Source organism: Salmo salar, chromosome 09 (genome assembly GCF_965601325.2).
Source record: "Salmo salar chromosome 09, fSalSal1, whole genome shotgun sequence".
Taxonomy (NCBI): domain Eukaryota; kingdom Metazoa; phylum Chordata; class Actinopteri; order Salmoniformes; family Salmonidae; genus Salmo; species Salmo salar.
Window position 1 is genome coordinate 75,675,845 of NC_138299.1, and position 24,995 is coordinate 75,700,839.

The window sequence follows — 24,995 nt, forward strand, 5'->3', positions numbered from 1 at the left end:
GCCCAACTCTGTTTATTAGGTACACCCATCTTGTACTTTGCCTCCAGAACAGCCTGAGTTCTTCGGGGCATGGATTCTACAAATCGGAAAAGTTCAACAGGGATTATGGTCCATGCTGACGCGATGGCGTCACACAGTTGCTGCAGATTGGACGGCGGTACACCGCCACCAGCCTGTACTGTTGACACCAGGCAGGATGGGTCCATGGACTCATGCTGCTTACGCCAAATCCGGACTCTACCATCAGCATGACGCTACAGAAACCGTGATTCGTCGGACCAGGCAATGTTTTCCACTCAATTGTCCACTATTGGTGATCACGTGCCCATTGGAGCTGCTGCTTCTTGTTTTTAGCTGATCGGAGTGAAACCTTGTGTGGACTCTGCAATAGCCCATTCGTGACTAGGATCGCCGAGATGCCGTTCTGCACACCACTGTTGTACTGCGCCGTTATTTGTCTGTCGGTGGCTGGCCTGTTAGCTTGCGCGATTCTTGCCATTTTCCTTTGACCTCCCGACAATTAGCTTTTTTCGCCCACAGGACTGCCGCTGACTGGGTGCTTTTTGTTTGTTCCACCATTCTCGGTAAACCCTAGATCAGGGGTCTCCAACCTTTTCTAGCATGAGAGCTACTTAAAACAAATGAAACATTGCGAGCTATTTTTTTTTATAGCTTTCAAATATGCTCGTTCTTCTCTCCTCTGCAACTTTTCTCTGGTCCTTTAGTGTACAAGATGTGTTTTCTGTCAAGATAACTGGTAAGATGATGGTTAATAAACGGTAATTGGCACGACAGGCACCATACAATTATTTTGTATTTTCCCGAATTCTGTTTTATTTTTCCTGGTTTTGGATTATTTTCTGTTTTTTACTCTCAATATTACTATTATTCAAAGAAACAACACAGATGTTCTGAGTCCATGTCAGTGCTTAAATCACATCAGAAAACCATTTCTGAGGTCTGAAAAAGAGAAACTAACACACTTAGATTTGAGTGTAATAACCCTTTAATAGCGCGTTTAGCAAGAGAGGAATGTGTCATTCTGACGTTTCTGCTATTAGGCCTACTGCTGCAGCACATGTCATGACACTTTGCGCAACTATGGCAACTGTTAACAGTTAACGTTTAATTGAGGAGGTTTTTGGAGAAAGTCTTTCTGCCCACTACGTTATCATTAGCATCGCTAACTGGCTACATACAGGGTGATGGACAAACTCGCACACCAAACACAGAGTTGAAGTTTGGCTTTTTAAACCAATAGTGACTCATCAGGGGTGGGATAATGTCAATATGGCTTTGATTTGAAAGTGGCCAGGAGTTTGACAGATTGCGATGGAACACGTGAAAAATGAATGTACTTTCACAATTGATTGGCGAGCTACTGGTAGGTGGGCTGCGAGCTACTGGTAGGTGGGCTGTGAGCTACTGGTAGGTGGGCTGCGAGCTACTGGTAGGTGGGCTGCGAGCTACTGGTAGGTGGGCTGTGAGCTACTGGTAGGTGGGCTGCGAGCTACTGGTAGGTGGGCTGCGAGCTACTGGTAGGTGGGCTGTGAGCTACTGGTAGGTGGGCTGTGAGCTACTGGTAGGTGGGCTGCGAGCTACTGGTAGGTGGGCTGCGAGCTACTGGTAGCTCTACCTGTTGGAGAACCCTGCTGTAGACACTTGTATGTAAAAAGCCCAGGAGGGCAGCCCTTTCTGAGATACTGCATCCAGTGGCCTGACACAGGTCATGTCACGCTCAAAGTTGCTTAGGTCACTCGTTTTGTTCAATGGTATAGTAACTGGAGGCCTGTCTGCCTGCCTTTATATAACAGGCCACATGACTCACTGTCTGTAGGAGCGGACCATTTTCTTCAAATTAACTGGCCGGTGAGTGTGTGCGTGTGTGTGTGTATACATGCATACAGTTGAAGTCGGAAGTTTACATACACCTTAGCCAAATACATTTAAACTCAGTTTTTCACAATTCCTGACATTTAATCCTAGTAAAAATTACCACTTTATTTTAAGAACGTGAAATGTCAGAATAATAGTAGAGAGAATGATTTATTTCAGCTTTTATTTATTTCATCACATTCCCAGTGGATCAGAAGTTTACATACACTCAATTCGTATTTGGTAGCATTGCCTTTAAATTGTTTAACTTGGGTCAAATGTTTCAGGTAGCCTTCCACAAGCTTCCCACAATAAGTTGGGTGAATTTTGGCCCATTCCTCCTGACAGAGCTGGTGTAACTGAGTCAGGTTTTTAGGCCTCCTTGCTTGCACACGCTTTTTCAGTTCTGCTCACAAATTCTCTATGGGATTGAGGTCAGGTCTTTGTGATGGCCACTCCAATACCTTGACTTTGTTGTCCTTAAGCCATTTTGCCACAACTTTGGAAGTATGCTTGGGGGTCATTGTCCATTTGGAAGACCCATTTGCGACCAAGCTTTAACTTCCTGACCGTTGTCTTGAGATGTTGCGTCAATATATCCACATTATTTGCCCTCAAGATGCCATCTATTTTGTGAAGTGCACCAGTCCCTCCTGCAGCAAAGCACCCCCACAACATGATGCTGCCACCCCCGTGCTTCACAGTTGGGATTGTGTTCTTCGGCTTGCAAACCTCCCCCTTTTTCCTCCAAACATAACGATGGTCATTATGGCCAGAAAGTTATATTTTTGTTTCATCAGACCAGAGGACATTTCTCCAAAAAGTACTATGTTTGTCCCCATGTGCAGTTGCAAACCGTAGTCTGGCTTTTTTATGGCGGTTTTAGTGCAGTGGCTTCTTCCTTTCTGAGCGGCCTTTCCGGTTATGTCGATATAGGACTCGTTTTACTGTGGATATAGGTACTTTTGTACCGGTTTCCTCCAGCATCTTCACAAGGTCCTTTGCTGTTGTTCTGGGATTGATTTGCACTTTTCGCACCAAAGTACATTAATCTCTAGGAGACAGAACGCGTCTCCTTCCTGAGCGGTATGATGGCTGCGTCATCCCATGGTGTTTATACTTGCGTACTATTGTTTGTACAGATGAACGTGGTACCTTCAGGCGTTTGGAAATCGCTCCCAAGGATGAACCAGACTTGTGGAGGTCTATAATAGTTTTTTGTTTTTTTTCTGAATTATTTGGATTTCCCATGATGTCAAGCAAAGAGGCACTGAGTTTGAAGGTAGGCCTTGAAATACATCCACAGGTACACCTCCAATTGACTCAAATGATGTCAATTAGTCTAGCAGAAGCTTCTAAAGCCATGACATCATTTGCTGGAATTTTCCAAGCTTTTTAAAGGCACAGTCAACTCAGTGTATGTAAACTTCTGACCCGCTGGAATTGTGATACAGTGAATTATAAGTTAAATAATATGTCTGTAAACAATTGTTGGAAAAATGACTTGTCATGCACAAAGTAGATGTCCTAACCGACTTGCCTAAACTATAGTTTGCTAACAAGAAATTTGTGGAGTGGTTGAAAAACGAGTTTTAATGACTCCAAGTCTCTGTAAACTTCAGACTTCAACTGTAGGTGCATGCATACAAAAGTATCTGCACACCCCTTCAAATGAGTGGATTTGGCTATTTCAGCCTCACCCGTTGCTGACAGGTGTAGAAAATCAAGCACACAGCCATGCAGTCGCCATAGACAAACATTGGCAGTAGAATGGCCTTACTGAAGAGATCAGTGACTTTCAACGTGGCACCGTTCCAACAAGTCAGTTTGTCAAATTTCTGCCCTGCTAGATCTGTCCTCGGTTACAACACTCACTACCGAGTTCCAAACTGCCTCTGGAAGCAACGTCAGCACAAGGACTGTGCGTCGGAGCTTCAAGAAATGGGTTTCTGTGGCCTAGCAGCCGCACCCAAGCCTAAAATAATCTGGAGTGATGAATCACGCTTCACCATCTGGAATTCCGACGGATGAATCATGTATTAATCATTTGGGGAGTGCTTATATTTGTCTTGTGCGTTTCTTGCGTGTCCCACCTCCTCTTGAGACACCCGCAGGGAGTGGGTTCACTGCCAGGGTCACCATTGCCCAGCGCCCCTGGAGCAATTAGGGTTAAGTGCCTTGTTCAATTGCACAGGGAGTTTTCACCTTACCGGCTCGGGTATTCGAACCAGCGACCTTTCGGTTACTGGCCCAACGCTCTAACCTCGAGGCTACCTTGCCGCACCCTATATAAGACTCTTCCCCATCCTAACTAAATGCTATCTCTCTAACTCTGCTGCTTTGTATTAATACATTCTCTACAGTCTCTCTCCCCCTCTCTCACTTCCTCTTATTGCTTCTTCTGTTTCTTCCTTTCTGTCCTGCCTGCTTTGCTGCAGATCAAGCAACGGCTTCCTTCGTCGGGGACGTCCACTATCTTCATGCTGTCGCAGACCGCCAGTACTCACAGCTTCTCCTGGAGTGACTGAGGTCTCTCTCTCTGCCTGCTTTTTCCCTTTACTGCCTCTTCTCTCCTCCTTGTCCCCCCACTCACTCTCCTCCTTGTCCCCCCACTCACTCTCCTCCTTGTCCCCCCACTCACTCTCCTCCTTGTCCCCCCACTCACTCTCCTCCTTGTCCCCCCACTCACTCTCCTCCTTGTCCCCCCACTCACTCTCCTCCTTGTCCCCCCACTCACTCTCCTCCTTGTCCCCCCACTCACTCTCCTCCTTGTCCCCCCACTCACTCTCCTCCTTGTCCCCCCACTCACTCTCCTCCTTGTCCCCCCACTCACTCTCCTCCTTGTCCCCCCACTCACTCTCCTCCTTGTCCCCCCACTCACTCTCCTCCTTGTCCCCCCACTCACTCTCCTCCTTGTCCCCCCACTCACTCTCCTCCTTGTCCCCCCACTCACTCTCCTCCTTGTCCCCCCACTCACTCTCCTCCTTGTCCCCCCACTCACTCTCCTCCTTGTCCCCCCCACTCACTCTCCTCCTTGTCCCCCCCACTCACTCTCCTCCTTGTCCCCCCCACTCACTCTCCTCCTTGTCCCCCCCACTCACTCTCCTCCTTGTCCCCCCCACTCACTCTCCTCCTTGTCCCCCCCACTCACTCTCCTCCTTGTCCCCCCCACTCACTCTCCTCCTTGTCCCCCCCACTCACTCTCCTCCTTGTCCCCCCCACTCACTCTCCTCCTTGTCCCCCCCACTCACTCTCCTCCTTGTCCCCCCCACTCACTCTCCTCCTTGTCCCCCCCACTCACTCTCCTCCTTGTTCCCCCCACTCACTCTCCTCCTTGTTCCCCCCACTCACTCTCCTCCTTGTTCCCCCCCACTCACTCTCCTCCTTGTTCCCCCCCACTCACTCTCCTCCTTGTTCCCCCCCACTCACTCTCCTCCTTGTTCCCCCCACTCACTCTCCTCCTTGTTCCCCCCACTCACTCTCCTCCTTGTTCCCCCCACTCACTCTCCTCCTTGTTCCCCCCCACTCACTCTCCTCCTTGTTCCCCCCCACTCACTCTCCTCCTTGTTCCCCCCCACTCACTCTCCTCCTTGTTCCCCCCCACTCACTCTCCTCCTTGTTCCCCCCCACTCACTCTCCTCCTTGTCCCCCCACTCACTCTCCTCCTTGTCCCCCCACTCACTCTCCTCCTTGTCCCCCCACTCACTCTCCTCCTTGTCCCCCCACTCACTCTCCTCCTTGTCCCCCCACTCACTCTCCTCCTTGTCCCCCCACTCACTCTCCTCCTTGCCCCCCCCCTCCCCGCCCCCACTCACTCTCCTCCTTGTCCCCCCACTCACTCTCCTCCTTGTCCCCCCACTCACTCTCCTCCTTGTCCCCCCACTCACTCTCCTCCTTGTCCCCCCACTCACTCTCCTCCTTGTCCCCCCACTCACTCTCCTCCTTGTCCCCCCACTCACTCTCCTCCTTGTCCCCCCCACTCACTCTCCTCCTTGTCCCCCCCACTCACTCTCCTCCTTGTCCCCCCCACTCACTCTCCTCCTTGTCCCCCCCACTCACTCTCCTCCTTGTCCCCCCCACTCATCTCCTCCTTGTCCCCCCCACTCATCTCCTCCTTGTCCCCCCCACTCACTCTCCTCCTTGTCCCCCCCACTCACTCTCCTCCTTGTCCCCCCCACTCACTCTCCTCCTTGTCCCCCCCACTCACTCTCCTCCTTGTCCCCCCACTCACTCTCCTCCTTGTTCCCCCCACTCACTCTCCTCCTTGTTCCCCCCACTCACTCTCCTCCTTGTTCCCCCCCACTCACTCTCCTCCTTGTTCCCCCCACTCACTCTCCTCCTTGTTCCCCCCACTCACTCTCCTCCTTGTTCCCCCCACTCACTCTCCTCCTTGTCCCCCCACTCACTCTCCTCCTTGTCCCCCCACTCACTCTCCTCCTTGTCCCCCCCACTCACTCTCCTCCTTGTCCCCCCCACTCACTCTCCTCCTTGTCCCCCCCACTCACTCTCCTCCTTGTCCCCCCCACTCACTCTCCTCCTTGTCCCCCCCCACTCACTCTCCTCCTTGTCCCCCCCCACTCACTCTCCTCCTTGTCCCCCCCCACTCACTCTCCTCCTTGTCCCCCCCCACTCACTCTCCTCCTTGTCCCCCCCACTCACTCTCCTCCTTGTTCCCCCCACTCACTCTCCTCCTTGTTCCCCCCACTCACTCTCCTCCTTGTTCCCCCCACTCACTCTCCTCCCATCTGTCCTGCTTGTCAGATTCGTCCCCTCCTCCTTCCTTGATTGACCATTCCAGAGGTTCCCTGTTCAGGTCATGGTGAGGTTAAAGAGAAGCTACCTTTCTAACCACTGTCTAGACTGGGTGGTACATTTTTTGTTATTTCAGGATCATTTGAGAATGCTTATGTAAATGCTGGGTTGCCCAATGTCCAGCCATCTCACTTCCCCAGCAATTGTGGTTTTTAGTTTGTTGCTGCAGCGTTGGTCTAATTCAGTATGTCTGAGTGCATCAGTCAGTGTGTCTTTCCTGCCCGTGCTGCCACTGTGCCTGCTGTCTCTGCATGCCTGTCCAGGTGAATGCAGCACGCAAACAAATGAGGTTTACCTGCATGCCAGCGTGCCCCAGACTCCAGCCAACCCCATACCCTGGACCCAACCACAACCGCAGTGGGCCACTACAGACATTTCTTGGTGGTTGTGTGTTGCTATGAATGTCTTTTTAATCAGAACTTTCTAGTGAAAGTCACCCAAATGCCCCAAAGGATATTTGAAGTATTTGGATAGCTGTACCAATAATGTGTATTAGTCCATTGTGATGGCTTTGTGTTGACTTTAAATGATGCAACATTAAGAACGACGCAAGCCTTCTAAAACGTTGACCCTCCTGGGTAGAGGAGAGAGAATTCACCAAGGAGAGTGTGTGTTAAAACTACATTACATTGTCCAGCTTCTGTCTCAAGTGTGTAAGTGTCTGTTTGTCAGCACGAGGTACCATTAGTGTCTCTTGCTTCACCCTTCCAGAAGAAGCCGGTGGTTCAGTCTGGCGAGGGGGAAACCCAGTCTCCCCGGTCTTCAGCCAGGCCCCTGCTCATGCGAACCTTTTCTGACGAGTCCAATACTATCCTATGAACAGGTACCGACCCCCAACTCTGCCCCTTAGTTAAAACAATCAAATACCCCCCCAAAAGAAACCCTTTAGCTGTCTAGATCTGCCGACACCCAGTACTCTTTAATTGTAACCAGAATCCAGTATCCAAATCCTGCTTCCCCTGCCTTCAACATGGAACATCCTTTAAGTTGGTTCAGTTCTCTAATGGCTACTGTAACCCGTACTTCCTGTGTGTGGAGCTCTGATTGGTTGGCTGAAAAGTGTATTTGTCATAATGGCTGCGTCATATTTTTGCTTGTGAAATATGTACATACATTCTTATGGACAAAGATTTGGAAAAACATTAAACTGGCCAGATGTATAAATTGATGTCAGAAGGGGAGCCTTTTCCAATATGATCCACTAAGCCACGACAGTCAACACTCTTTTCAGCCTCCCAGTACACAACCAGCTCATTGTGGCCTTGCATGTGGTCTTTAAGGATTTCCAGTTACCTTTTTGACTAAGTATGGACTCTGTTGAGGATCGGGGATTAATCTGTCTCATCTGTGTGTGTGTGTGTGAATGTGAGTAAGTCTGTTTTTCTTTTGCCTCTTTATTCCTAATGAAATATTGCAGACCTCGTAATCTGCCTTTTTTAATTTCTCCCCTTATGTAGTTGTCATGTATTTGGTGGTTGTGGTATCCCTCCTGGTTGCATGTGCAATGTACTACTTGTGTGTTACTGGCGTCTTGTATTTTCCATTTGCAAGTACTACATTTTGTTACCCCTTTCCTTTGCCTGATTGTATGTTGCTCTTCCTACATCAAAATGAACTGACCGTTGCCTGGAGTGAATGTGTCAAATAAAATTGTATTGGTATAACAATGTGTACATGACCATTCAGGGCTCTAAAGTGTGACCATTTTGGTCCAATATGCGGCTAAATATTTTTCCTGTGCAAACCTGACATTTTAATTTAGGAGCACCAGTACGACTACAAAAATATCTGCCAGATAATAATTGTTGTAATGATTAAGGGAAAGAGGATACCTAGTCAGTTGCACAACTGAATGCATTCAACCCAAATGTCTTCCGCATTCAACCCAATATCTCTGAATCAGAGGTGCGGGGGGGCTTCCTTAATCGACGTCCACGTCATTGGCGCCAGGGAGCAGTACTTGTGGGGGGGGGTTAACTGCCTTCCTCAAGGGCAGAACGATTTTACAGCTCAAAGGGCTAGACTACCTGCCGCCTCTTCGCTGTTTCCGAGTACCCTAGCTAAAAAAGTGAGTGCAGATTCCTGACCGTGGTGGTTGCACCATTACTACAGAGAGACCCGCTCGTCTGTAGCCAGAACCGTTCGACAGTTGTGACCATGTTACCGTCGCTACGGTTTTGCTGGATGCATCGCCATTGGTGGAGATAAAAAAAAACGAATGTCTTAAGTGTTCGATATTACTTTCTAGGGTAGAAAATGTGCTTCAAAAGTACATAGAATTCATATAGACCCAATAAAGGCTGTATATCTCAAACGATTTTAAAATGACATTTCCTGGTGCTCCTAAATTTTATGTGGTGCTCTTAACTTTAAAAGAAATTGTGTGCAACAGTGCTACCAATGTAAAATGCTAATTTAGAGCCCTGGTTCTGTTATTTGAAATTCTGGGTTAACACCAGGCTTCACGCTCACATCCATCACCTGTATTTAACTTGCTTCTCTATTCTTCCCAGCCTTCAGAGGACTCCCTCCTAAAAACATCCAGGTAAAACAAGGGCTAATCTCACATGTCTTAATCCTCGGCTATCGCCTCATGGTCTTCTTGGGTTCCATACACTTCTAGAATCATCAGGGATGATCACATGATATCAGAGCACTAGACATTCTATGATTTGATTTGAGCTAATCTCTGTTTTCAGGGAAGGTGTGTCCAATCAATTTTATTTGGGTTATGTGGTCAATTCTATCTGATTTTTGGGTCAACGTTTAATGGTGTCTGTCATGGTGCTGTTCTTTGTTGCCACCTTCCAGTGGTTGACATTTGGCAGGAGCAGGATTCTGTCTATGGAGGTGGACTGACTTCTGTGTGTTTGTCCTATCCAGATCGCTGCCGTCACGCCCTTGTCCTACAAGCACCTGATCGGGCAGGAGTGAAGGGCAGAAAGGAGGGTCAACTAAACTGCGGCCAGTGTCCATCAGGCCCACCATGGCAGTCAAGCTGGCTGCCTGCACTTTTGCCTGATCTAAAAAGAAAATGGAAATTGACAAAAAGAAAATAGAAAAGATGCTAGAAGAGCCAGGGCTGGACTCCTGTCACCCTCTTCCTGTTTCCCTCTGCATGTCTGCAGCGTACTGCACCACCGGCCCACGCAGCACAGGCCGTTTTTACCACGGTTTTTACTGCACTATTCAGACAGGAGGCATGAGTTTCCGCGGTTTCTTTTTTTGAATTCTTTCTTAAAAAATCGAAATGAATGCGTACACGGCTACCTTGTCAGTAGTACTACTACGATCTGCTGTGTTCTAACATGCAGCCACACCTCCACTGACCCAGAATGATTAATCTGCATGAAACGAAGGAGGCTCCATGAATGCCACATTCCACTTATTACTTGTGTGTTTAGGTCAAGGTTTGTTAAAACAAAAATACAAATGTTACATAACTTTCTGAAACAGATTCCACAGTTCCAGTCCCAAATAGTTTGTACAGTACCAGTAAAGTTTTAGAACACCTTCTCATTCAAGGGTTTTTCTTTATTTTTTATTATTTTCTACATTGTAGAATAATAGTGAAAATGTCAAAATTATGAAATAACACATGGAATCATGTAGTAACCAAAAAGTGTTCAAGAAATCAAGATATATTTTAGATTCTTCAAAGTAGCCACCCTTTGTCTTGATGACAGATTTGCACACTCTTGGCATTCTCTCAACCAGCTTCTTAAGGAATGCTTTTCCAACAGTCTTGAAGGAGTTCCTACATATGCTGAGCACTTGTTGGTTGCTTTTCCTTCACTCTGCGTTTTGTCCAACTCATCCCAAACGATCTCAATTGGGTTGAGGTTGAGTGATTGTGGAGGCCAGGTCATCTGATGCAGCACTACATCACTCTCCTTGGTCAAATAGCCCTTACACAGCCTGTGTGTACAGTGTGTTGGGTCATTGTCCTGTTGAAAAACAAATGATAGTCCCAATAAGCGCAAACTAGGTGGGATGGTGTATTGCTGCATAATTCTGTGGTAGCCATGCTGGTTAAGTGTGCCTTGAATTCTAAATAAATCACAGAAAATGTCACCAGCAAAGCACCATCACACCTCTTCCATGCTTCATGGTAGCAACCACACATGCTTAGATCATCCGTTCAGCTAGGTTGGAACCAAAAATCTCAAATTTGGACTCATCAGACCAAAGGACAGATTTCCACAGGTCTAATGTTCATTGCTCGTGTTTCTTGGCCTAAGCAAGTCTCTTCTTATTGGTGTCCTTTAGTAGTGGTTTCTTTGCAGCAATTCAACCATGAAGGCCTGATTCACGCAGTATCTTCTGAACAGTTGCTGTTTGTCTGTTACTTGAACTCTCTGAAGTATTTATTTGGGCTCTCATTGGAGGTGCAGTTAACTCTAATGAACGTATCCTCTGCAGCAGAGGTAACTCTGGGTCTTTCTTGTGGCGGTCCTCATGAGAGCCAGTTTCATCATAGCGCTTGATGGTTTTTGCGACTGCCCTCGGAGAAATGTTCAAAGTTCTTGACATTTTCTGGATTGACTGACATTCATGTCTTAAAGTAATGATGGACTGTTGTTTCTCTTTGCTTATTTGAGCTGTTCTTGCCATAATATGGACTTGGACTTTTACCAAATTGGGCTATCTTCTGTATACCACCCCTACCTTGTCACAACACAACTGATTGGCTCCAACGCAGGAAGGAAATTCCATAAAGGAATATTTAACAAGGCACAGATTGTTAATTGAAATTCATGATGGCAAAGGGTGACTGCTTTGAAGAATCTCAAATATAAAATTAATTTTGATTTAACTTTTTTTGGTTACTACATTATTTCATAGTTTTGATGTCTTCACTATTATTCTACAAAGTAGAAAATAGTAAGAAATAAATATAGACCCCTAAATGAGTAGGTGTCCAAACTTTTGACTGGTACTGTAAGTTACATGATTCAAGTCCAGGGCAAAGAAAGCATGTTCGCTTAGTACAGACTACACTGCACACGGGTTACTGAATATCTTGAAGAAAAATGGATACTGAGAAGGAGGGTTTAGAGGCACAGCCCCCTACTGGGCTGAGGGTTTAGAGGCACAGCCCCCTACTGGGCTGAGGGTTTAGAGGCACAGCCCCCTACTGGGCTAACGGAGGGTTTAGAGGCACAGCCCCCTACTGGGCTAACGGAGGGTTTAGAGGCACAGCCCCCTACTGGGCTAACGGAGGGTTTAGAGGCACAGCCCCCTACTGGGCTAACGGAGGGTTTAGAGGCACAGCCCCCTACTGGGCTAACGGAGGGTTTAGAGGCACAGCCCCCTACTGGGTTAACGGAGGGTTTAGAGGCACAGCCCCCTACTGGGCTGAGGGTTTAGAGGCACAGCCCCCTACTGGGTTAAGTATCCATTTTTCCATCTTCCCAAAAAGTGTGTGTGTGAGTTAATCAAAATGACTGGTAATGACTTGTGCTTGCCAACGTTTCTACCTGGTTCCGTGTTTGGAGCATGACATGTATCTTCCAAGCAGAAGGCCGGTGATGATATCAGGAAATGATTACATGTGCTGTAGCTATAGATCTTAACCTGTTTGAATGCCTTGTGCTTGAAGCCAAAAATGTGTCTGATCTGGGGAGATGCGTGTCATGCGGAGCACCGTCCAAATATTGCAAAATATGTTGCGGAGTGTGAGCAAGTTGTTTATGTGTGCGTGTTTCTCATTCATCAGTTGCCCAGCTGTACTGGATGGGATCGATGGCCTAAAAAGCAACCTGCGTGTTGCATTGAGACACGTACAGTGTTTTCATAGGAATACCTGTTGCTTCCTTGTAGATTAGCACGTGGTTGTCATGACCTGTCCTCTAAAGGACATCAGGAGTTCTGAAGATTTTCCTTTGGGCATCGGCCAGAAAGGCACATTTTGTCATATGCCGAAACACACACACACACACACACACACACACGCATAATGCGCACACACCTACGCATTCACTAATACACACATGCACTAAAAGCCTAAAATGAGGTATCTATGTCCCATTACCACTTAGTGTTTGTCAAAGGTAACGATCCCAACTCCAGACTTTCTCGTCAGGTAATGTGACCACCTGCTTACCTTACATCAACATCCATATCTATTTACGATATCTGAGAAGGGTTTCTTACTGACCTCTAGTGTTAGTGCTTCATACATTCCATTTCTACATGCCATGATTTGAATCACATTTAGATACTATGGGAAGATTTTTTGGGGGAATGTGTAAGAATCTATTTGACATATTTATTGTTCTGTGTAATTTTACCCACAAATGTTATATTTTTATTACCTTTTTTTTTTATTGTGCAATTTCAGTATGCCTGTTACTTCAGACAAGATGTGTGCCCCTGTGCCAACCCATATCATCGGTCACACACACCTGCAGGTATACCCTACCTTACACCTCTACCATATCCTGTTCCCTCCACCGTTCTGGTCGCAGGTCAGATTACAGAGCACTGGTTAGAGGTCAGTTAAGCCATATCTAGGCTTTGAATGGAGCTTCTGGTATTTCTGGCACAGAGGGGTATGTCTTGTCCTATAAAAAATGCCATAACTATCAAATATTTGATAATGATGGCAGTAGTTCCTAAGTTCAGTAGCTTTAGTTCAGATGGACTTCATTCCAGCTCCTTAGTGGTTGGAGATACTGTAACATCTACATGCTGGCTGTACATGATACTGAGCATATGCAACCTGGTGTCCCCTCCCCTCCATGCCAAATGTGATTTACCATACTTTCATATGGGAGAAATGTATATATTTTTCTTGACTTCAAGGGTCTGGAGTTTCCAGAGGGTTGTGTACACCAGATGGCTATATTACGGAGAACTCTTTGTAACGTTTCCTTTTGAACACTAAAGCTATCAGGGGGCTGAGTATGGGCTGTGCTCAGACTAGCGTGGAGACACCGCTGGACTCTCACCTGCCTGGGCTGTGTCCTAGGTCGGGGTAGGAGGAGGACTTACTATATGAGGGGGGGTGGCATTACAGATGCTGTTTTCAAAAGATTACAAAATGTATTGGTTTCTCGTGTTTTGCCTGACCAAAAAAAAAATAAGAATGATTGATTGTATTTTTAATGCAACCCTTTTTCCAGCCATTTTTGTAAGAATAATCGAAACGTCCCCCCCCAAAAAAGCACGAGCGGCTGGATGAATGTGGAGAATGGCCCTGTCCCACGGGTGACCGCTGGGGTGGGGTGCCGGGCACAAAATGGGAACCTCACCCCGGCGCCAGGACCACCCCACGTCTGGCCCCTCGGGCTCCAGCCTCGGCACTCTGAACCTCCGACCTGAATGTAGCACTTTAAGACCAGTTTGTTCAACACAGTTTTTCTGTAATAAATCACAATATTATGAATGTCTTGTTTTTATTTCTGAATTTGTGGTATGCTTGAGTGAACTTGTGTGTATCAGCAAGCGTACTTGGCTTATGCTTAGCATGGTCTGTTAGTGTGGGCTTTGCAGGACTGCACGTGTGTGTGTGTGTGCACCACAGGAGGCTGCTGATAGGAGGACGGCTCATTGAAATTGCTGGGATGGAGTGAATGAAATGCTATTAAACTCAGGGAAACCATGTGTTTTGATGTATTTGGTACCATTTATTCTGTTCCAGCAATTACAATGAGCCCATCCTCCCCAATTAAGGCCCCACCAGCCGCCTGTGGACTGTGTGTATGCCTGGCCACACCAAGCAGATGCTCTGGGGTAATGAGGTGGCTGAGAGGCTTAACTGGATCAACGGGGCTGCTGAACGCTAGCACTCCACAGCAGAGTTCAGACGTACTGCTGGCCGAGTAGCCCTGTAGCACGCCACTCAACCTGCGACCACAGCACCACCCGACACTGTATTAATGTATGTTTATATCCTTCTGTTACTCTACTCCTTCTGTGGATTCATGTGTCTGAGTCCTGGTCGTTTGAGGGGAGACGTAGGCAGAGTAACTGGGGGAGTGGAGATGAGTGAAGCTGTGTCTATTTTGTACAATGACACCCGTTCATGTTCCTGTGCCTTCGTTTGAATGTGTCTGTTGTGTGTTAATGTGTGTGCACTTGCATGGGCAGAACAATTTGTTGGCTTAGACAAGAACGGGAGAATAATGTGCCGTTTACAATGGCTCTATTGACACTTCAATGTGTAGCACACGGTTCTGTGTGTGTGTCCCAGAATATTGAGTAGGAGGAAGCAGTAACACTCGTGTCAGATAGCCCAGCAGTGCTGTATGCGGTAGGTCAGCCAGGCAGCGCTGTGTGGAATCGGCCCACAATCTGCTACAGGAATAGAGTGACCACTAAGACGGAGGAAAGCGGAAAGAAGGAGGAGTCTTACAAGTTGGGAGGGAGTTGGCAGTGTGTCAGGATGGGAGCACTGTGCCTCAGCAGCGGCAGAGCTGACGCACTAAAATCCAGACTGAGGGCAAGAGGGGGATAAAGGGAGGGCACAGAGGAAAAAGAGAGGAAGAGACGCCAGTGGCCAGATGGAGGGTGCCGTGTTTGTTTTGAAGTGTCAGACTGGTGTTCATTAAGGGTTAGTGGCTGTAGCTTAGAACAAGATAGTCCCTCACTGGACTCTGAATATTAGTCAGGGAAAAGTGCATCGTTGTATCAGGACTGTCTTGGCCACAGCAGCTGGAAAACCTACCATTGATTTTCTGTGTGGACTGCACACTTCCTCTGCTGTACTGGGTTCTTCTGTGCATGCGGCTCAAGGTGACTCAGGATCCGGATCCAGCCCCTGGGAGCCTCCTGACTGGGTCCCTGGATCTACAGGGAAAAGTGGGCTGAAGCTTCCTCTCTACCCCCCCTGGAAGTGGAATCAGACTGGGGATAGGACCGTAGGATAATAAGGATGTGAGGCCTTGACACCAGCCATTACCCACTATCAGGCCTGCTAGTGTTCTGTCCAGCCCTGTGGAGGTGGATAAGGGGGAAGGGAATGGGCCCAGCTTCACTGCAGGAGGAGACAGAGCAGGAGCAGGAGCCAGGGGGAGAAATGGAGTGCTACCACAGCCTTTTGCAGGCTGGCTCTCAGCTAGAGAACACACTGCAGCGTGAGTACCTCTCCTGTACTGCCCCATCACTGGTATATGGGGACATAGCTGTCTTAAATATCATGGTAGCCTACACAGGGAAATATTGTGCAATGTTAAATATTCTGTATGGAGACATAACACCATAACACATGGACAATATTAAAACTCATAGCTTTAGGTCTTGATGGGATGGTTGCTGCTGTACTCCAGCAGCGGTCATGACGTAGCCATGCAGGGATTAATGTGCTATTTCTAAACCCTGCGCGGATCGTTTTTATCCGTAGCGATCATATGCAGAGGAGATATTTATAAGTACACGCCACATCTGGGTGTGTTTGGAGAAATGCCGAACAAAGCATTCCGTCAGTGAAATGAATAAACTATAGATTTATTATACGTTTTGTGACACTGAATTGATTAGAACTTTCCTGGGGGAAACTATCAAGGTCCAGTTCTGAATGGTCGCTCGCAGCTTTTTAAAGTTGAATGAACATTTTTTACAAATAAATCCTCTATTGGGGGAGGAATAGGAATCCTGTAAGAGCAGCCAGTTGGGCAGATTGCACGATTAAATGATGAAGAGGAGTAGCCATGGTCCAGATGCTACAGAAGACAGACGACGTGATAAACAGTGCCCAAGAAACCATATCCCCTACACATTCTCCTCTGTCCTTTATCTATTGGATTCAAATACAAATCCAATGAAGAAAGGGCTAGTTTCTCATCAGTGTTGATTCAAATCCAGTGAAGAAGAAAGGGCTAGTTTCTCATCAGTGTTGATTCAAATCCAGTGAAGAAGAAAGGGCTAGTTTCTCATCAGTGTTGATTCAAATACAAATCCAATGAAGAAGAAAGGGCTAGTTTCTCATCAGTGTTGATTCAAATCCAGTGAAGAAGAAAGGGCTAGTTTCTCATCAGTGTTGATTCAAATCCAGTGAAGAAGAAAGGGCTAGTTTCTCATCAGTGTTGATTCAAATCCAGTGAAGAAGAAAGGGCTAGTTTCTCATCAGTGTTGATTCAAATCCAGTGAAGAAGAAAGGGCTAGTTTCTCATCAGTGTTGATTCAAATACAAATCCAATGAAGAAGAAAGGGCTAGTTTCTCATCAGTGTTGATTCAAATCCAGTGAAGAAGAAAGGGCTAGTTTCTCATCAGTGTTGATTCAAATACAAATCCAATGAAGAAGAAAGGGCTAGTTTCTCATCAGTGTTGATTCATTTCCAATTATGATGACAGTTTGTTGGACTTCAGTTACAGTACAGCTCCTGGACAGTGGTGGTTTGTACCTCTAGTACAGTGATTCCCAAACGTTGTATTGTCCCGTACCCCTTCAAACATTCAACCTGACCCCTAGCACCAGGGTCAGCGCACTCTCAAATTTAATTTTTTGCCATCATTGTAAGCCTGCCACACACACACACTATACGATACATTTATTAAACATAAGAATGAGTGTGAGTTTTTGTCACAATCAGACTCGTGGGAAGTGACAAAGAGCTCTTATAGGACCAGAACACAAATAATAATAATCAATCATTTTGCTCTTTATTTAACCATCTTTCATATAAAACCTTACTTGTTCATCGAAAATTGTGAATAACTCACCACCACCTTAATGAGAAGGGTGTGCTTGAAAGGATGCACATAACTCTGCAATGTTGGGTTGTATTGGAGAGAGTCTGTCTTAAATGATTTTCCACACACAGTCTGTGCCTGTATTTAGGTTTCATGCTAGTGAGAGCCGAGAATCCACTCACATAGGTACGTGGTTGCAAAGGGCATCATTGTTTTAATAGCGCGATTTGCCAAGGCAGGATACTCTGAGTGCAGGCCAATCCAGAAATCTGTCAGTGGCTTCTGATTTAAATTCAATTTTCACAGAACCGCTTGTTGCAAATTCGATGAGGCTCTCTTGTTCACATATCGGTAAGTGGACTGGAGGCAGGGCATGAAAGTGATAACGAATCCAGTTGTTTGTGTCATCCATTTCGGGAAAGTACCTGGGTAATTGCACACCCAACTCACTCAGGTGCTTCGCTATATCACATTTGACATTGTCCGTAAGCTTGAGTTAATTTGCACACAAAAACATCATACAATGATGGAAAGACCTGTGTGTTGTCCTTGTTAATGCAGACAGAGAAGAGCTCCAACTTCTTGATCATAGCCTCAATTTTGTCCGGCACATTGAATATAGTTGCGGAGAGTCCCTGTAATCCTAGATTCCGATCGTTCAGACGAGGAAAACATCACCCAGATAGGCCAGTCATGTGAGAAACTCGTCATCAATCAAGCCGTCAGACAAGTGAAAATGATGGTCAGTAAAGAACTTTAAGCTCGTCTCTCAATTTAAAAAAAACATGTCAATACTTTGCCCCTTGATAACCAGCGCACTTCTGTATGTTGTAAATGGTCACTGCCCATATCATTGCATAGTGCAGAAAATACACGAGAGTTCAGGGGCCTTGCTTTAACATTCCTTTGTCAGCAAGACCCTCTCGGTGGATGCTGCAGTGTACCCAAGTGGCGTCGGGAGCAACTGCTTGCAGGCATGTTATCACTCCACTATGTCTCCCTGTCATGGCTTTTGCACCATCAGAACAGATACCAACACATCTTGACCACCAAAGTCCATTTGATGTCACAAAGCTGTCCAGTACTTTAAACATATATCATGTTGTCCTGGTTTCCAGTGGTTTGCAGAAGAGGATGTCTTCCTTAATTGACCCCCCTTTAAACGTAACGGACATATACCAGGAGCTGTGCCAGACCCGCCACATCTGCTGACTCATCCAGATGTAAAGCATAGAATTCACTGGCTTGTATGCGAAGCCGTAATTGTTTCAAAATATCTCCTGCCATGTCATTGATGCGTCGTGAAACAGTGTTGTTTGATGAAGACATTGTCTGTATAGTTTTTTGGGCCTTTTCCCCCAGCATTGTCCCAGCCATATCCACAGCAGCAGGGAGAATTAAGTCCTCCACTATAGTATGGGGCTTGCCTGTCCTAGCCACTCAGTAGCTCACCATATAAGATGCTTCCAGCCCCTTCTTATTAATGGTATCTGTTGCTTTTATACATGTCTTACTACTCGAAAGTCGTCTTAATTCTCGCTCAAAAAACTCCCCTGGCTTATTTTTCAAATTGTCATGTTTTGTTTCTAAATGTCTGCACAAGAGTGAAGGTTTCATCGAGTTGTGAGACAGTACTTTTGCACATATAACACACTGTGGCTGAGGAAAGGCACTACTCCCAATATCAGTGAACCCCAAATCAATGTAGTTCTCATCATATTTGCGCCTTTTCGATGGTCCAACGTCCCTGTCTGTTGTTCAGTGCTTTCCCGGCTAAGGGGGCAGTAGCTCTTCGGCTGCATCAGATTCACAACTGTCAGTGTCCATGCTAGCTGGGCTAACAACAAATGTAGAATTACTGATGCTAGCATTGGATGTGCTCGTGGAAGCAGAACAACTTGTGTCGTTGACAGGTGCAGGTGTAGTACTGCTGGTAGTAGCAGTACTACCAGTATATGACATTGTGTTCTTATTTCGCTGAACACTAGATGGTTTAATTTTATTTTTGGCAGTGAAACGAGGCTACTCAGGCGAGGAAAAAAACCTCACCCAAATGTATAGACCCGTTGGAAAAAATGCATGGACTGTTAGAAAATGTGAAAAAAAAATGTAATGTTTTATTTAAAAAAAAGAACGTGAATCACATTTTTATTTGGCGTACTCCGGACGGCATTGATACCCCAGTTTGGGAATACCTGCTCTAGTATATTGCATTCTCTTCTCTATAGAGGACTAACATGATTGTGTTGGTGACCTTTGGCACTGCTTTGTTGTTGTTCCGTTGTCACCTTGGTTACTGACCTGTGCCCCTGTACTTCCCCTGTGTGAGGGTGTTGTCCCAGTCCACAGGCTGGCCTGTGTGTGAAGGTAATGGGGACATTGGGGAAAAGGCCCTGCCCCGGACGTTCTATTTTTACCAGGCGGAGTTGGTTCAGTGTAATAATGTGTGTGTAATGTGAGCTACGTTCCGTGGGTTGGGCTGGATCTGCCAAGAGGACGAGGAGAGACTGCAGTATATGGAAAAACCTTTACACACACACACACACACTCTACAGATCAGTTACCTGTAAGTCTTCACCTGCCTCCACCTGGTTGTATTTTAACCTGTCAATATCATTTACCTCTGTGTGTGTGAAGAAACATGGCAGACAGGGTTTAACAAACTACTTTCCTATGAGTTATGTGAAGAATGGGTCATTTTGAAGCCCCATCACGCTTCCTGCAGTTAATCCTGAACTTACACATCGCCTACACCAGTGGAGGTCAGTGCCGTTTTAAGATAACCTTTCTGGGAAGGGGGTTCCGCTAGCGGAACACCTGGCCTACAGCCAGTGAAATTGCAGGGTGCCAAATTCAAACAACAGAAATCTCATAATTACAATTCCTCAAACATACAAGTATTATACACCATTTTAAAGATAAACTTCTCGTTAATCCAACCACAGTGTCAAAAAGGCTTTACGGTGAAAGCACACCATGCGATTATGTTAGGTCAGCGCCTAGCCACAAAAGCCATACAGCCATTTTCCAACCAAGGAGAGGTGTCACAAAAGTCAGAAATAGCGTTAAAATAAATCACTTACCTTTGATGATCTTCACCGGATGGCACTCCCAGGACTCCATGTTAGACAATAAATGGTTGTTTTGTTCGATAAAGTTAATCTATATGTCCAAAAACCTCATTTGAAATTGGTGTATTATGTTCAGAAATGCATTGTCTCAAACATCCGGTGAAAATGCAGAGAGCCACATCAAATTACAGAAATACTCATCAGAAACATTGATATAAGATACAAGTGTTATACATACGACTAAAGATACACTTCTTGTTAATCCAGCTGCTGTGTCCGATTTCAAAAAGGCTTTACGGTGAAAGCACCCTATGCGATTATGTTAGGTCAGCGCCTAGCCACAAAAACCAAACAGCCATTTTCCAACCAAGGAGAGGTGTCAGAAATAGCATTAAAATGAATCACTTACCTTTGATCTTCATCTGATGGCACTCCCAGGTCTCCATGTTAGACAATAAATGTTAGTTTTGTTCGATAAAGTTAATCTTTATGTCCAAATACCTCCTTTTTTGTTCACGCGTTTAGTCCAGTAATCCAAATGCACAAAGCGCGGGCACAAAGTCTAGACGAAAAGTCAAAAACGTTCCATTTGAGTTCATAGAAACATGTCAAACGATGTTTCTAATCAATCCTTTAGGGTGTTTTTATCATAAATATTCAATAATGTTTCAACCGGACAATACTGTTTTTATTAGAAAGGAAAGGGAACGGAGTTCGCACTCATGCGCATGACTAAACTAAAGGCTTTCAGCTGAGCACCTGCTTAGAGTGGTCTTATTCGCTCCTCTTTCACAATAGAAGCCTGAAACAACTTCTAAAGACGGTTGACATCTAGTGGAAGCCTTAGGAAGTGCAATCTGACCCCACAGACACTGGACATTCGATAGGCATTCACTTGAAAACGACAAACCTCAGAATTCCCAATTCCTGGTTGGATTTTTCTCAGATTTTCACCTGCCATATGAGTTCTGTTATACTCACAGACATTATTTTTACAGTTTTGGAAACTTTAGAGTGTTTTCTATCCAAATCTACTAATTATATGCATATTCTAGCTTCTGGGCCTGAGTAACAGGCAGTTTACTCTGGGCACACTTTTAATCCAAACTTCCCAATGCTGCCCCCTATCCCTAAAGAGCTTATGAGCATGGCCTTATTTCTATTACAGCATATTGGGTGACTGTCATTCATATTCCATTCACCCAGCTCAATGTAAAATTGATAGGTTTAGGCTACTACATTATACTCAAATTTTACCTATACCCATCAGGAGGTTGCTACAACTTAGCCTATGAATAAAAGTTTACAACGTAGGTGCACAGTTTGAGAGAATTTTGAGTAATACCGCCTTGTACACTCTTGCCTGCATCTAGCTGATATAGGCTGTAATCATTAGTCCAACAGTTGCAAATGAGAGTTTCTATTGGACAAATTCAGGTATGTTTATCCTTGTTTCGTTCCATTTGCTTCTGTTTAAGAAACCTTTTCAAACCTTCATATCATAACCGCTAACCGCCTCACAGCCGACATTATCACATCCTAGTCAACATAGCTACTAAAACTAACGTGTTAGTAAACCCTCTCCAATCATGCACTACAGTATACAGTCAGCAAGCAGTTTAGCAGTTACCCCGGCGGGCCCCGATGACAATAAATTAATAAAACCAAAAGCTTACCTTGACTTGAAAGAGTTCCAGTGTTAGATCACCATAGCCAGCTAGCTAACATAGCATCCCTCTCTGTATTCACTAGCTAAGTAAAAAAAAATCTCTCTTTTTCTCTCTCTGTCTCTCTGTCTCTGTCTGTCTCTGTCTCTCTGTGTCTGTCTCTGTCTCTCTGTCTGTCTCTCTCTGTGTCTGTCTGTCTCTGTGTCTGTCTCTCTCTCTGTCTGTCTGTCTCTCTGTCTGTCTGTCTGTCTGTCTGTCTGTCTGTCTGTCTGTCTGTCTGTCTGTCTGTCTGTCTGTCTGTCTGTCTCTCTGGCTCTCTGGCTGTCTGTCTGGCTGTCTGGCTGTCTGTCTGGCTGTCTGGCTGGCTCTCTGTCTGTCTGGCTCTCTGTCTGTCTGTCTGGCTCTCTGTCTGTCTGTCTGGCTCTCTGTCTGTCTGTCTGGCTCTCTGTCTGTCTGTCTGGCTCTCTGTCTGTCTGTCTGGCTCTCTGTCTGTCTGTCTGGCTCTCTGTCTGTCTGTCTGGCTCTCTGTCTGTCTGTCTGGCTCTCTGTCTGTCTGTCTGGCTCTCTGTCTCTCGGAAGGGGGTGAGAACCATGAGCCTCCTAGGTGTTCTATTGAAGTCAATGTACCCAGAGGAGGACAGAAGCTAGCTGTCCTCCAGCTACACCATGGTGCTACTGTACACCTTTATTGCAAAACAGTGTGTTTTAATACATTATTTACATGTGAATATATTTAATATAGTTTTAGCTAAAAAGGATAACTTTAATGTTTCACTATATTTATGAAATTCACTGAGGATGGTCCTCCCCTGGCCTACACGGTAAATTATGTGGCCCGGCCCGCCCCAGGGAGTTGCTAGAGCGTGATGAGCCAAGGAAATCCCCCCGGCCAAACCCTCCCCTAATCCGGACGACGCTGGGCCAATTGTGAGCCGCCCTATGGGACTCCCTATCACGGCCGGCTGTAACACAGCCTGGGATCGAACCCCAGTCTGTAGTGACGCGACAGCACTGTGATGCACTGCCTTAGACCTCTGCACCACACAGTAGGCAGGCAGCCTAATTCTGATATTCTTTCCACTAATTCGTCTTTCGACCAATCACATCAGGTCTTTTCATATCAGATATTTTTCAGAGCTAATCTGATTGGTCAAAAGACCAATGAGTGAAAAAAAAATCTGAATTGGGCTTTCTGTCTAAACGTAGCCTAAAGACCCCATAACAAACCTCTTCAGTTAAACCTGTCAACCCCTGACAAAGAGGTGTTTTTCATAGAAATAGTAGTCTGTCTGTGCAGATGTTGCTCTGTACACATTCATTATTTGTCCCACTTCACAACAGAATATCACAAACATTTTATTAGCTTTGCTGCACATTGATGCAGCACATTGATACTCAAAAGAAGCAGCTTGAAACATCTCAAATTATCAGGTTAACAAATCACTGCACATGAGCCTAGATGTGTGGCATTTCCTCCAACACTTTGCCTCTACCAAGCCCACCACTATAATCTCCTTATCACTGAAAGCCCTGTTTGGTAAAAAATATCTGCTGACCTCAAAACAGTCTAAGCCATGTCCCTTTGTGTAATGTGTGCATGTAAACATGAAGGACTGCATGTGTGTGATGTATTGCATGTCTGTGCCTGTCTTTCTCTGTCTCAAGAGATTTGTCCATGTGCAGTATATTCTCTCTTCACACAATGTAGCTTCTATGAGACATCACAGTGACTGTTGGCTGAAGAAGCTTCTACCCTCCTCAGCCCGCCCAGTAGGCCCACAGCCTGCCATCATGGCAGTGCCAGTCATGTGTGATATCACTGAAGTTGAGTGGCACCCTTCTTGGCATGGTCTTATCTAGTAAAATGTGTACTGTTCGCCCGCAAATGACACAATCCCGTTGCTGAAGGAGTGCCCTGAGCACAGCTGCACTCTGGGAAGTAGGAGTGCTGCAGCACCCTCTGGTAAATCACAATTAAAGAATAAACAATATACACTTTTTATTTTTATATATTTATATATTTATATAAATTATATATTTGTTTTTACCAAATTAGTGCACTAGGCCTTTATTACTCCTGTATGAGCGGATGAAAACAACTTGTCAGCACAGCGGGGAGGAATCCCCCATCAGTTTAGTCTCCTCAACTTACTCAATCACCACATTATTCAGTAATAGATCTAGATATGGTTTAGGATTGAGTGAGTGATTTGTCCCAAAAACAATGCTGTTAGTTTTGGAGATAATTAGCACCAGCCATTTTTTTGGTTGATTTTATTTAACGAGGCAAGCCAGTTATGAACAAATTCATATTTACAATGACTGCCAACCCCGGCCAAACCCTAACCCGGACAACGCTGGGCCAATTGTGTGCGCTGCCCTATGAGACTCCCAATCATGGCCAGTTGTGATACAGCCTGGAATCAAACCACACTCAACCAAATTTACATTAGAGAGGCTTCCATTAAAGACAACCCTCTGTGTTCTATTAGATCGGGAACTCCTAATCCATGATAAAGGAAAGGATGTATATACATAACACTTTGTTTTCAGCAATAAGGTCATCTCTGTAAGGCTTCTGAAGTCATGCAGTCAAATAACCAGAGTCTTGTTGGAAGACTATTTCATGCATTTGAACCAGCTTCAACTGGTTGGCTAATGATGATGTTGAGCAAAAACCACACGGCTGCTTCACTTCGGCTTTAATCCACCAGGATTCCTATCACCCTGTTCAGTAAACAGACGCTATCACAGATCACCTGCTAAGGCCAGCCCTGCTTTACCCTGGGCCTTTAATCTGTCTGGCTGCCTGGGAGTCTGTCGCAGGACCCAGCCATGCTTAGCAAACACTACTCAGTGAAGTCACCTGACTAGGCTTTGGTGCTTGGATGCTTTGACGAATCGAGTCAGCGGGGATAATTGTTTCCTAGCTGT

At 45.7% G+C, this 24,995-nt stretch overlaps 2 protein-coding genes across 8 annotated transcripts in view; both read left to right on the forward strand.

Annotated features, from left to right (window-relative positions):
* LOC106611735 (phospholipid-transporting ATPase IG) overlaps window positions 1-14,077 on the forward strand; it is an 83,810-nt gene extending 69,733 nt beyond the window's left edge. For 2 of the 7 annotated variants that reach the window (XM_014212259.3, XM_014212254.3), the window contains exons 28-30: window positions 7,399-7,510; window positions 9,201-9,232; window positions 9,571-14,077. In XM_014212259.3, the coding sequence (XP_014067734.1) occupies window positions 7,399-7,506 (108 nt within the window). In that variant the 3' untranslated portion in view covers window positions 7,507-7,510; window positions 9,201-9,232; window positions 9,571-14,077. Of the gene's footprint in view, window positions 1-4,313; window positions 4,942-7,398; window positions 7,511-9,200; window positions 9,233-9,570 lie in introns of those variants that run through there. The other 5 variants (XR_014378801.1, XR_014378800.1, XM_014212257.3 and 2 more) reach the window with 5 other exon arrangements.
* A 578-nt stretch (window positions 14,078-14,655) lies between these two features.
* mcf2a (MCF.2 cell line derived transforming sequence a) overlaps window positions 14,656-24,995 on the forward strand; it is a 32,023-nt gene continuing 21,683 nt past the window's right edge. Inside the window, exon 1 of the mRNA XM_045723914.2 lies at window positions 14,656-15,767. Within this exon, the coding sequence (XP_045579870.1) occupies window positions 15,653-15,767 (115 nt within the window). The 5' untranslated portion in view covers window positions 14,656-15,652. The remainder of the gene's footprint in view (window positions 15,768-24,995) is intronic.